The sequence below is a fragment of the Phocoena sinus genome, chromosome 6, assembly GCF_008692025.1.
Source record: "Phocoena sinus isolate mPhoSin1 chromosome 6, mPhoSin1.pri, whole genome shotgun sequence".
Classification (NCBI taxonomy): Eukaryota; Metazoa; Chordata; class Mammalia; order Artiodactyla; family Phocoenidae; genus Phocoena; species Phocoena sinus.
Window position 1 is genome coordinate 81,515,884 of NC_045768.1, and position 12,583 is coordinate 81,528,466.

Sequence of the window (12,583 nt, forward strand, 5' to 3'; positions counted from 1 at the left end):
GTTCCATAAAGATCACTATATTTGTTTGGAAACCAATATTGAAACTGAAGGTCAAAACCCATTCACAACGCAGCTGTAAGCCTGAGGGGCACATGGGGGCCTCTTACCACTGCCTCGCTCCCTGGAGCAGACAGACTTGACGTTGTATGATGGTTGCCGTGGATCCAAGAAGGAGACATGAGCTTGGGAGCCCACTGCATACACTGACCACTCACTACCATAGGCCAGGCACACATTCTCACGGCAATATGGCAGTTTGGTGGAGAGGAGCTGAAAACAGAGAGAGAAGAGATGCACCTATGGCATTACCGGAAAGCACACGGCAGGGCATTGTTCTTAGATGCCCACCTCTGTGGGCTTTCCTCATATACCAGACAAACAAAGTCACAGACAAAAAGACATGTACCAATTAAGGAAATAACATCCTGCTCCACCCCTACGTATGTAAGAGAAAGAAAGAATGATGATACTAAACAAGATCTAGGTACTGAAGAGGACCAGTTAGGGAAAAAGGTCAAGCTCAAATTAAATAATCAGAAGCAGAGAGAAAGGCCAAAAGCCACAGGCTGTTTCCAGGGATAACCCCAGGGCACTAAAGCCAAGGTCCCACTCTGTTCTCTCTGCTGGGAAGAGCCACTACCCTTCTCACTGATCTTCAGGTAAAGGGGCTGATTTCTGGCTACCCTCAGCCTAACTCCCCAACTGTATGGGAGTTGTACACTATAGAAAGCACACTCGTGGGACTGCTCAACCCCAGGTAACCCCAATCAGCCTTAACCCTGGATCCTTGTCATTTAGCCAATCCTCAGTGGCTACTGCACGTAAGGGACCAAGCAAGGCCAGTGGAGCTCAAAGGCTGCTGTGACACGAAGGAAATCAATAATTCCTGGAGCTCTGCTTCCTCTTGAAAAAGAGTCTATCATAGAAGTTATAAGCAGCAAAGGCCTCTGGAATAAGAAGAGGACAAACGATCCACGGGTAGGTTTAACTTTAGGTAAAAGGTGCTTGCAAATACTGTAAATTAAATCCATACCTTACATGATTATTTTAGAGATGATTAATCTTAGTTTAATTGATCTTCGGTTGCCAATGGCTCCTAACATTTAGGTTTTTCCTGCCCTCACAATATTGCAAATAGTCAATAATCCATAAGCAAATACTTAAATGCACTGTGGATTGGAAGACTGCTAGTTAAAGGAGTCTCTCAGCAAGTCTTTGCAATGTGAAAGAATCACCCCCTCTTTTTTTTTTTTTTTTTCCAGTTCTGGACATTAGTTTAATCAGTCATTTTCACCTTCTCTGAAGAGCATAAAAATTTACTCAGTTTGCCAGTATCCCTGTCATGAAATTGCTGTAAGTTGTTCTATATTAATTATTTCACAGGAAATAGACAGATCTCTTATTGTTGGGTAATGGAAATGCGTAGATTATCCTGTACATGTTACTCCGATCAACTGATAACATAGTTTCTGCTGGGCTCCCTCTGACTTCTTTAAAAAACTTTTAAGAGGGGCAGGCCAGACTCAGAATTTCATGCACTATGCAATCACATGCCCAGATCCTTGGAGAATTCGTGCTTTAGACAAGAATGAAAAAGTTTAGGGAGGATTAAAGTATTTTAACTATAAGGTGAAACTACTAAGTCATGTTCATCATACCTTAGACAGTGTGTTTTCAGCCTTCCAGAGATGAAAGTAGCCATCCAGAGATACTGCTCCCAATTCCTGCAAAAGCAATGAAAAACAGGTTATACTCACAGCAACTAATATATAACAGTAAGCAGGGGAAGACCCTGCAGGTTGGGGTCCTCCCATTACTCACTCCTATCCTATGATGGTGCCAGGGATTATCAGCCCATCATCTTACCCTATAAAATGCAACTGTACAGCATATTAAAGCAAGGCTGCTTCTTGACAGAACCCAAGAAGCAAGTCCTGGTTTGAACATAGACACCCACGGTTAAAAAAGCCCATACTATACAATCATACACATGACATCCTGTTTGATAGTTAGAGCAGAGCATGCACATGAAAGACAGTTTTGTAAGTCTCAGTGTGAGAGCTTCTATAAGTAGAGGGTCTAAGCTGGGAGAGATAAGTCTACCCCTAACTCATAAACATGGATGAGAGATAGGAGGCGGCTAAGGGAACTACCCCTCAAATTGTGGCCCGATTCAAATTTTGGGAAAAGAGCCTTTCTTCTCTTCTGGCTCTGGGTCTCCATACTAACACTCTACTTAATAGCCCAGCAGTTTCAGATCTGACTCAAATGATTAAGTTAAGACTTGATGGCAGTGTTGAGAAGAGGCAGTAAAGAATGAAAAGAAACTGAATACAAGAGAGAAGAAAGTGACTGCATGTAGGAAAATCACACCCAAAATAGAGGACCGGCAGGATCACGTGCAAATGAGAGACAGTCAAATCAGAATGGCCCTGGGGAAACTCTGAGAGGCTAACAGATATGAACCATCCAGAGAATACTCAATGCAAGGGGTGGCTATCATAATTTCAGTTATAATCTTTCTCAGAGAGAGATTATAACTAAGCATCCCTCAGCCTTCAAGAGATGCTCTGTGGGCTCAGAACTGAGTTATGTAGTAAGCTCTGACTTGGGGAAGGAGAAGGAGAAGGACAGTGCACCTCCCAAGACATAAGCCAAGAAGCTGAAGCAAGAGGAACAGGCTTCAGGGAACCTTTGGCAAGCTCATACCTTGTTCTTGTTGTTGAAGGCCAGAGCTCGGACCTTGCAGTTGTCAGGGTTTGTGTCCTCCTTGGGGATGTCCTTTAAGGCCTTGTGAGTGATGTGAGCATACACAGGGACCTGTGACACATTGTGCCTTGCATCACTTTTGGTTAACACATCATCTGTCACCTCCCAGAGTCCCATAGAACCATCGCGTGAGCCTGTAGGGCAAGGAAACCACAGATGTCAGACATATCCAACTTTCCATGAGACAGTCCCACAGAAGCCAAATGGGATTTCTTAGTCTAGCTCTTTGTGCACCATGCTCATACGTGCTGAAGCCTGGCCAGGTGGCCCACACCAAAACAGAAAGCAGTATGTATTTTAATAGCTACACCAAGAGGATGATTCAACTGAGGTGTAGGAGTTAAAATATAACCTTTAAGTGTAACATAGTTGGTGGGACTTTTGAAAAGAGAGAATACATTTGATAAAGCTCAGTAATTTTCCAAGCCAAATGCTTAGGTCACTTGGGCATGCATGCATAGGTGATTTCTACTAGGCAACAGGGTTTGGGAACTTCCACTCTAGATCAGTGATGCTTAATATTTTCTGAGTCATGTACCCTTCTGACAGACTTAGGAATGTTAAAGACCCCTTTCTCTAGAAAAATACACAAAAAACCTACCTTGCACACTCAGTTTCAGGAAGCTTCATGGGCCTCTTGAAGAAACCATAATCCCTGAATTAAGAATGACTGTTCTGGGCTTCCCTGGTGGTGCAGTGGTTAAGAATCTGCCTGTCAATGCAGGGGACATGGGTTCGAGCCCTGGTCCAGGAAGATCCCACATGCCGCGGAGCAACTAAGCCCGTGCGCCACAACTACTGAGCCTGCACTCTAGAGCCCGTGAGCCACAACAATGGAGCCCGCGTGCTGCAACTACTGAAGCCCGTGCGCCTAGAGTCCGTGCTCCTCAACAAGAGAAGCCACCGCAGTGAGAAGCCCGCGCACCGCAACGAAGACCCAACACAGCCAAAAATAAATAAAATAAAATAAATTAAAACAAAATGCCTTAAGAATGACTGTTCTACATTAAGATGAATGCTTAAAAACATAAAGTTATCCTTAGGGAACATAATGAAGCACTTAAAAACAAGTCTGTGGTATAGTCATAAAACAGTATATCAAGAACCAATAAAGAGAGCTTCCCTGATGGTGCAGTAGTTAAGAATCCGCCTGCCAATGCAGAGGACACGGGTTTCAGCCCTGGTCTGGGAAGATCCCACATGCCGCGGAGCAACTAAGCCCGTGCGCCACAACTACTGAGCCTGCGCTCTAGAGCCCGTGAGCCTCAACTACTGAAGCCCGCAAGCCTAGAGCCCATGCTCCGCAACAAGAGAAGCCACTGCAATGAGAAGCCAGCGCACCACAACGAAGAGTAGCCCCCGCTCCCACAACTAGAGAAAGCCCACACCCAGCAACAAAGACCCAACTCAGCCAAAAATAAATAAAAAATAAAATAAAATAACCAATTAAAAAAATGTTTTCAAATTCCTGTCCAAGGGGTGGGAGGGGGAGAGTGGGAGGGAGGGAGACGCAAGGGGGAAGACACATGGGAGCACATGTATATGTATAGCTGATTCACTTTGTTATAAATCAGAAACTAACACATCATTGTAAAGCAATTATACCCCAATAAAGATGTTAAAAAAAAAAAAAAAAAAATTCCTGTCCAGTAGCATTATCTGCCAACACTCCTTTGAGACCAGAAGGTGCCCTTCTCACACTGCAAATCTCCTGAATAGTTCACGGTAAAAATTGTCTAACATGGGATAAATATCATCCAACTTGTTTGTATCATAAGGTTTGGGGACAAAGGTTCAAAGTAGAGGGCTCATCATGTGTGAAATCTAGAAAAGGCCAGAGAGTGAAGGGCACATCTAGAGAACTACGTACGGTTTATAATACAAATTAAAAAAATAAAACTATACAAGTTTTATTATGAAAAATTTCAAGCATATTGAAATGTTGAAAGATTTTACAATGAATTGTATACTTACACCTATAGTCTACTATCAACATTTTCTTATATTCGGCATATCATATATCTATACATATATCCATCCCTCTATATGATCCCATTTTAACCTACTGATAATCCCATTTTAACAACTCAAATATGTACTGAAAAAAGACTAGCAGGATTGATTTCAAATTGTTAACAGTGACTATCTCTGGGCACAAACTGTGTGGGTAATTCTTTCCTTTTTTGTTTATTTGAATTTTAAAACATTCTTACAATAAACATGTATTACTTTTACAGTAAAGAAAAAATTATTTTAAGAACTAATCTGGCAGCAACATGAAGATTAGATTGGAGGAGACAAGACTAGAGGCAGAGAGAAAATATGGAAGGACATTGGGGTAATTCAAAAGATAGACGATGAGCACTCAAGTAGACAAGATAGAAAAGAAATTGATAGATAGAAGAGATATTTTAGAAAACAGAATCAACATGGCTTGGTAATCTAAGGAGATTGAAGAGTCTTAGTTCTCTGGCTGTGCACCTAGGTGGAAGGTAGGAGAATTTACGAATATATGTCAATGGCAGGGGGAGGTGAGGTCCTGGAAGGGAGATGATGAGTTTGAATACACTGAATTTGAGGGGAATGTTCAGGGGTTGATGCTCATCATCAAGTCTGAACATTAACACTGGTTAACAAGTATTGAGCATTTTCAATATGGCAGCCACTAAGCACTACCTCATCTGATCTTCCCAATGACCCTGTGAAGTATATATAATCATTATCCATGTTACAAATGAGGAAATCCAAGTCTCAAAAGCCTTAAATAACTTGCCCTCTATGCTAATAAGTGGTAAGACCAGGATTCAAATTCAGATCTTTATTATCAGAGCCAATACTCTTTTTTTTTTAAATGCAGCAAAAACTACTGTTAATGGTACATCAAACACTTTTTTATAAATAATAAAACCTTGTTTATTTCCAATTTAACAAGACATCTACATTGACTTAAAACTATTTGGACTTTCTTGCTGATGTGACCTCTCAGAGTATGAAATTCCTGATTTGGATGTGAACAAAGCAGAACTGAAAATTCAAAAGAAACTTTTTTTTTTTTTGGCCGTACCATGCAGCTTGCGGGATCTTAGTTCCCTGACCAGGGATTGAACCCAGGCCCCCTACAGTGGAAGCATGGAGTCCTAACCACTGGAGCGCCAGGGAACTCCCCAAGAGAAACACTGTCTCCTGCCCTCCTGCACAGCTGAACGTTAGAACTATTTCCAACTGAGCTGCTTACTGCAAAACTTTGAGGCAGTTTCTCAATCTTTGTATAGTATAACACTCCTCCAAACTGGGCTCCTCGTTAATTGTCTCTGCACACATTAGTTTTAAAATATATACAGGGGACTTCCCTGGTGAGCCAGTGGTTAAGAATCTGCCTTCCAATGCAGGGGACGCAGGTTCGATCCCTGATCGGGGAACTAAGATCCCACATGCCGCAGGGCAACTAAACCCGGGCGCTCTAGAGCTCTTGCGCCACTAGAGAGCCCACGTGCTGTAACTGCTGAGAGGCCCGCGCGCCAACGAAAGATCCCGTGTGCCTCAACTAAGATCCGACACAGCCAATAAATAAATATTAAAAAAAAAAAAAAGACGGCACAGATCAGTAGCTAACACTTCCTGGGCTTCTTTCACTGTGGTTGTTCTGCCTTTGAACAAATGGGAAGGTTGAGCTGGGAGGATTTTTAAAAAATTAATAAATAAAATGTATACTGTGTTTTTACCGTCTTCCATAATTGTCAACAGTATGTCACACAGCAACTCCATCACTAAGGTAGGGAAGTGTACTAACTTACTTTGATGATTAGGAAACTGAAACACAGCTTCTTTCAACATTTAACAATTTGGAGAACAGAGCATTTGAAGATTAGTACTTTTACAAAGCTATATTTCCTCAATTTAGATGGCAAAATTATATATTAGGAACATCGATGGAAGGATTTTTGTTGTGTATGTTGATTTATAGTGATTCTACAGTTTATAAGGAAGGTGTATTCTATATTATCATAATTAAAGTCTCAGTAGAAGATGAGAATTATCACGAACATTTAGATTTTAATTTTTCATTAAAGTATAATTCACTTACAATATAATATTAGTTTCAGGTGTACAGCACAGTGATGCATTATTTTTATACTCTATTTAAGGTTATTATAAAATAATGACCATATTTCCCTGTGCCATACAATATATCCTTGTTGCTTATTTTATTTTTTATAAATTTATTTATTTTACTTTTGGCTGCGTTGGGTCTTCATTGCTGCACGTGGGCTTTCTCCAGTTGCGGCGAGCAGGGACTACTCTTCGTTGCAGTGCGCAGGCTTCTCATTGCGGTGGCTTCTCTTGTTGCAGAGCATAGGCTCTAGGTGCACAGGCTTCAGTAGTTGTGGCTCACAGGTTCTAGAGCACACGCTCAGTAGTTGTGGCACACGGGCTTAGTTGCTCTGCGGCATGTGGGATCTTCCCGAACCAGGGCTTGAACCCGTGTCCCCTGCATTGGCAAGCGGATGCTTAACCACTGCGCCACCAGGGAAGCCCTGTTGCTTATTTTATACATAGTACTTTGTATCTCTTAATTCTATACTTCTATCTTGCCCCCTCCCTCTCCGCCCTGGTAACCACTAGCTTGTTCTCTTTATCTGTGAATTTGTTTGTTTTGTTATATACATTCATTTTATTTATTTTTTTGATTCCACATATAAGTAGTAAAGTGTTTGTCTTTCTCTGACTTATTTCACTAAGCATAATACCCCCTAGGTTCATCCACGTTGTTGCAAATGGCAGACTTTCATTCTTTTTTAATGGCTGAGTAATAGTCCATTGTGTATATATACCACATCTTTTAAAAAAACTTTTATTTCATATTGGAGTATAGTTGACTAACAATAGTATGTTAGTTTCAGGTGTACAGCAAAGTGATTCAGTTATACATATACATGTATCTATTCTCTTTCAAATTCTTTTCCCATTTAGGTTATTACAGAATGTTGAGCAGAGTTCCCTGTGCTATACAGTAGGTTCTTGTTGGTTATCTATTTTATTTTTCTATTTTATTTTTTTATGGCCACGCCACGTGGCTTGTGGGATCTTAGTTCCCTGACCAGGGATTGAACCTGCACCCTCTGCAGTGAAACCACAGAGTCCTAACAACTGGACCACCAGGGAATTCCCTGGTTATCTATTTTAAACATAGCAGTGTGTACATGTCAATCCCAAACTCCCAATCTATCCCTCCCTGCTGGTAACCATAAGTTCATTCTCTAAGTTTGTGAGTCTGTTTCTGTTTTGTAAGTAAGTTCATTTGTATGAACTTTTGTTGTTTTTTTTTTTATATTCCACATGTAAGCAATATCATATGATATTTGTCTTTCTCTGTCTGACTTACTTCACTTAGGATGATAATCTCCAGGTCCATCCATGTTGCTGCAAATGGCATTATTTCATTCTTTTTAATGGCTGAGTAATATTCCATTGTATATATTTAACACATCTTCTTTATCCATTCATCTGTTGATAAGACACATAGGTTGCTTCCATATCTTGACTATTACATATGATGCTACTAAGAATACTGGGGTGTGTGTATTTTTACGAATTAGGGTTTTCATTTTCTTTAAATATATATCTAGCTGTAGAATTGCTGGATCATATAGTAGTCCTACTTTTAGGGGTTTTTTTCAATTTTTTTAAATTGAAAAAAATATTTATTTATTTGGCTGCGTTGGGTCTTAGTTGCGGCACATGGGATCTTTGGTGCGGCATATGGGATCTTTCGTTGTGGCACACGGGCCTCTCTCTAGTTGTGGCACATGGGCTCAGTAGTTGTGGCGCACAGGCTCTCTAGTTGTGGCGCATGGGCTCTAGAGTGTGAGGGCTCAGTAGTTGTGGCATGCAGGCTTAGCTGCCCTGAAGCATGTGGGATCTTAGTTCCCTGACCAGGGATCGAACCCACGTCCCCTGCATTGGAAGGCAGATTCTTAACGAAGGCAGATTCTTAACCACCAGACCACCAGGGAAGTCCCTATTTTTAGTTTTTTGAGGAACATTTATACTTTTTTTCATAATGGCCACACCAATTTACATTCCTACCAGCAGTGTACTAGGTTCCCTTTCCTCCACATCCTCACCAACATTTGAAGACTTTTTGATGACAGCCATTCTGACAGGTGTGAAGTGATTATTATCTCACTGTGGTTTTGATTTGCATTTCTCTGATGATTAGCAATTTTGAGCATTTCCTCATGTGCCTGTTGGCCAGTGTATATCTTCTTTGGAAAAATGTCTATCCAGGGTTTCTGCCCAATTTTTAATTGGGTTGTTTATTTTTTTATATTGAGTTGTATGAGCTGTTTATATATTTTGGATAACCCTTATTGGTCATATCATTTGCAAACATTTTCTCCCATTCCATAGGTTGTCTTTCTGTTCTGTTGATGGTTTCCTTTGCTATGCAAAAGCTTTTAAGTTTAATTAGGTCCCATTTGCTTAATTTTGCTCGTTTCTTTTGCCTTAGGAGAGATGAAAAATATTGCTACAATTTATGTCAAAGAGTGTTCTGCCTATGCTTTCTTCTAGGAGTTTTATGGTTTCCAGTCTTCCATTTAGGTCTTTAAATCATTTTGTTAGTTTTGCATATTGGTGTGAGAAAATGTTCTAATTTCACTCTTTTACATGTAGCTGTCCAGTTTTTCCAGCACCGCTCTTCACTGGAGACTGTTTTTTCTCCATAGTATATTCTTTGTCATAGATTTATTGACCAGAAGTGTGTGGGTTTACTTCTGGGCTCTCTGTTCTGTCCCATGGATCTATATGTCTCTTTTTGTTCCAGTACCATGCTGGGCTTTTAAAAAAAATAATTAATTAACTACTTTATGGCTGCGTTGGGTCTTCGTTGCCGCACGCAGGCTTTCTCTAGTTGCGGCGAGCAGAGGCTGCTCTTCGCTGCGGTACATGGGCACCTCACTGCGGTGGCTTCTCTTGTTGCTGAGCATGGGCTCTTGGCACGCGGGCTCTAGACCGCAGGCTTGGCAGTTGTGGTGCATGGGCCTAGTTGCTCCGCAGCATGTGAGATCTTCCCGGACCAGGGCTCAAACCCGTGTCCCTTGCATTGGCAGGTGGATTCTTAACCACTATGCCACCAGGGAAGTCTTACCATGCTGTTTTGATGACCAAAGCTTTGTCGTTTAGTCTGAAGTCAGGGAGCATGCTATCTCTAGCTTTGTTCTTTTTTTCCTCAAGATTGCTCTGGCAATTTGGGGTCTTTTGTGATTCCATATAGATTTTAGGATTGTTTGTTCTACTTCTATGAAAAACATCATGGGTATTTTGATAAGGATGGCATTAAATCTGTAGATTGCTTAGGGAAATAGAGACATTTTAACAATATTAATTCCTCCAATCCAAGAACATGGGATATCTTTCCATTCCTTTGGATCATCTTCAATTTCCTTCATAAATGTTTTACAGTTTTCAGAATATAGGTCTTTCACTCAGAGCCAATATTCTTTTTTCTTTTTAAATTGAAATATAGCTGATTTACAATATTACATTAGTTTCAGGTGTACAGCAAAGTGACTCAGTATTTTTGCAGATTACATTCCGTTATAGGTTATTACAAGATACTGGGTATAATTCCCTGTGCAGCAGTCCCGAACTGCTGGGACTAGGGACTGGTTTCACGGAAGACAATTTTTCCATGGACCGGGGGGTTGGGGGGTGGGGGAGTGGAGATGGTTCAGGCAGTAATGCAAGCATTGGGGAGCGATGGGGAACGGCAGATGAAGCTTTGCTCGCTCATCCGCAGCTCACCTCCTGCTGTGTGGCCCAGTTTCTAACAGGCCATGGACCGGTAGCAGTCCGCGGTCTGGGGGTTGGGGACCCCTGCTATACGGTATATCCTTGTTGCTAATCTATTTTACATACAGTAGTTTATATTGGTTAATCCCATAATCCTAATTTGTCCCTCCCCCCTCCCTCTCCCCTTTGGTAACCACAGCTTTGTATTCTATGTCTGTGAGTCTGTTCCTGTTTTAGAGCCAATATTCTTAAAACCTGCTATACTGTTCACAAAATGTAGACTTGGAAGCTATCAGCCTGAAAACATAGAATACTCACAGCCTATATGAAAAAAGAGAAGGGAAGCTCCCAGAAAAAGCCACATCCTGGCTCCTAACAATCACACTTAGTGCAAGTTACTGTCATACAGACAGTCCCTATAGAGGTGACATGATTCAGCCTTTGCCTTCAAGGAGCTCTCATTTCTTGGGGAGACAAATGACAGGGAATCCAAAAGCTTCTGAACCAATACTGAATAATTCTGAACTGTGACTATGCTTGTCCATTAGATTTATTTTCCCTCCTGGCTGCTTTCTATTGCCTTGCAAAGAATCCAAAGAAGAAACATTTACGTTCCCTTAGCTTTGTGCGTAGCAGTTCTAAGCATGGGCTTGGAACTCAGAGCTGGATTCAGATCCTGAGTCCATCTCTCACCATCTGTGTAGCCTTTGGCAAATTATAATTTCTCAGAATCTACATTTTCTCATTTGTGAAATAAGGCTCATAATGCAAACCTTCTAGGACTGTTCTGAGGATTCTATGAGATAACACACATGAAGTACTTAATTTAGCAACTCTTACAATTTTTTTTTAAAATTTGGGAATCTGGAATGGGGGATTATATTTTTACATATACGTACCCAGCAAAACTGGTTGGCACTCTGAGCCTACTTTCTAGGCTGCTGTGGGTATTCAGAAAGCATTTGAGTATCTCTAGGTTATCTTCTCTACACTCATTTCCATGTATTTTTAGTGACTGTTCTACCACTGGGAGAGAAATTCCCCTAATCCTATATAGCTTTATCAACACTATATAGTTGTACAGAAAGTAACAGTTGCTCCTAATACTTTGCAGAGCACACCAACTTTTCCAAAAGCACTTTCACAACTGTTGTCTCAGTGAAGCCCCACAAAAATGTTGAGGCTAACATGCTAATACACAGGCTCTTTGGAACAAGGCAGAGTATGAATAATAATTGTGCTAGTACTTTGCAGATCAGGAATATACAAGGGGAATGACTTATCCAAGGTCACATGGTAAGTCAGGAGAAAGAGTATTAGAAACAAGGTTTCCTGGCCCCTCACTGATGGTCGGTTTACTGGGCTATTTCTAATCACACTACTCTCCTTCTTCAACTTCTAGCTTCCCTCCCTCCCTGCCACACCAGAACTCCCTACAAAAGGGCAATTTTACCAGATACCGCCATAGTGTCACTGATCCATGCAATGGAAAAGATCCAGTCCTTGTGTCCATCCTTCAAGAGGAGGGAGTGACAGGTACAGAGAGAGAAAAAACAAAAAGGAAAAAAAGAAATCAGTAAAATAAGGATTACAATGTACACCCCTGAAAAGTTTACGAGTCTGACTGAAAATATCTTTGTAAAAATTACAATTCTAATCTCTGGTGATTTCAACCCAAATAGAATGATCCCACAACTTTTAACTTCTGTCTTGAGAAGCTCAAAGCTGGAATAAAACTGGCATTCTTGTGGACAATAAACATGGCCGGTGGACACACAGCTCTAGCATTCTATCTCTGGATGTTCTACTTGTGGTTCCTACGCACAATTACCCACTACTCATCCCTCCAACACACCTCCTTGCACTCCCCCCTTGCTTCCTGGGAGAATATAGGTACAACTGACCTCTATGCTGTTCCATCTGTCTGGTACTCTCTTCCTCCAGACATCAGCATGTCTTGCACCCTCATTTCCTTTAAGTCTCCCTGCTCAAATGTCATTCTTATCAAAGAGGCCCTCCC

At 41.2% G+C, this 12,583-nt stretch overlaps 1 protein-coding gene across 1 annotated transcript in view; it reads right to left on the minus strand.

Moving 5' to 3' along the window:
• DCAF12 (DDB1 and CUL4 associated factor 12) overlaps positions 1-12,583 on the minus strand; it is a 40,842-nt gene that overhangs the window by 4,494 nt on the left and 23,765 nt on the right. The window contains exons 4-7 of the mRNA XM_032634903.1: positions 12,017-12,077; positions 2,710-2,903; positions 1,659-1,724; positions 108-270 (exon numbers count right to left, since the gene is read on the minus strand). Coding sequence (XP_032490794.1) covers positions 108-270; positions 1,659-1,724; positions 2,710-2,903; positions 12,017-12,077 — 484 coding nt within the window. The remainder of the gene's footprint in view (positions 1-107; positions 271-1,658; positions 1,725-2,709; positions 2,904-12,016; positions 12,078-12,583) is intronic.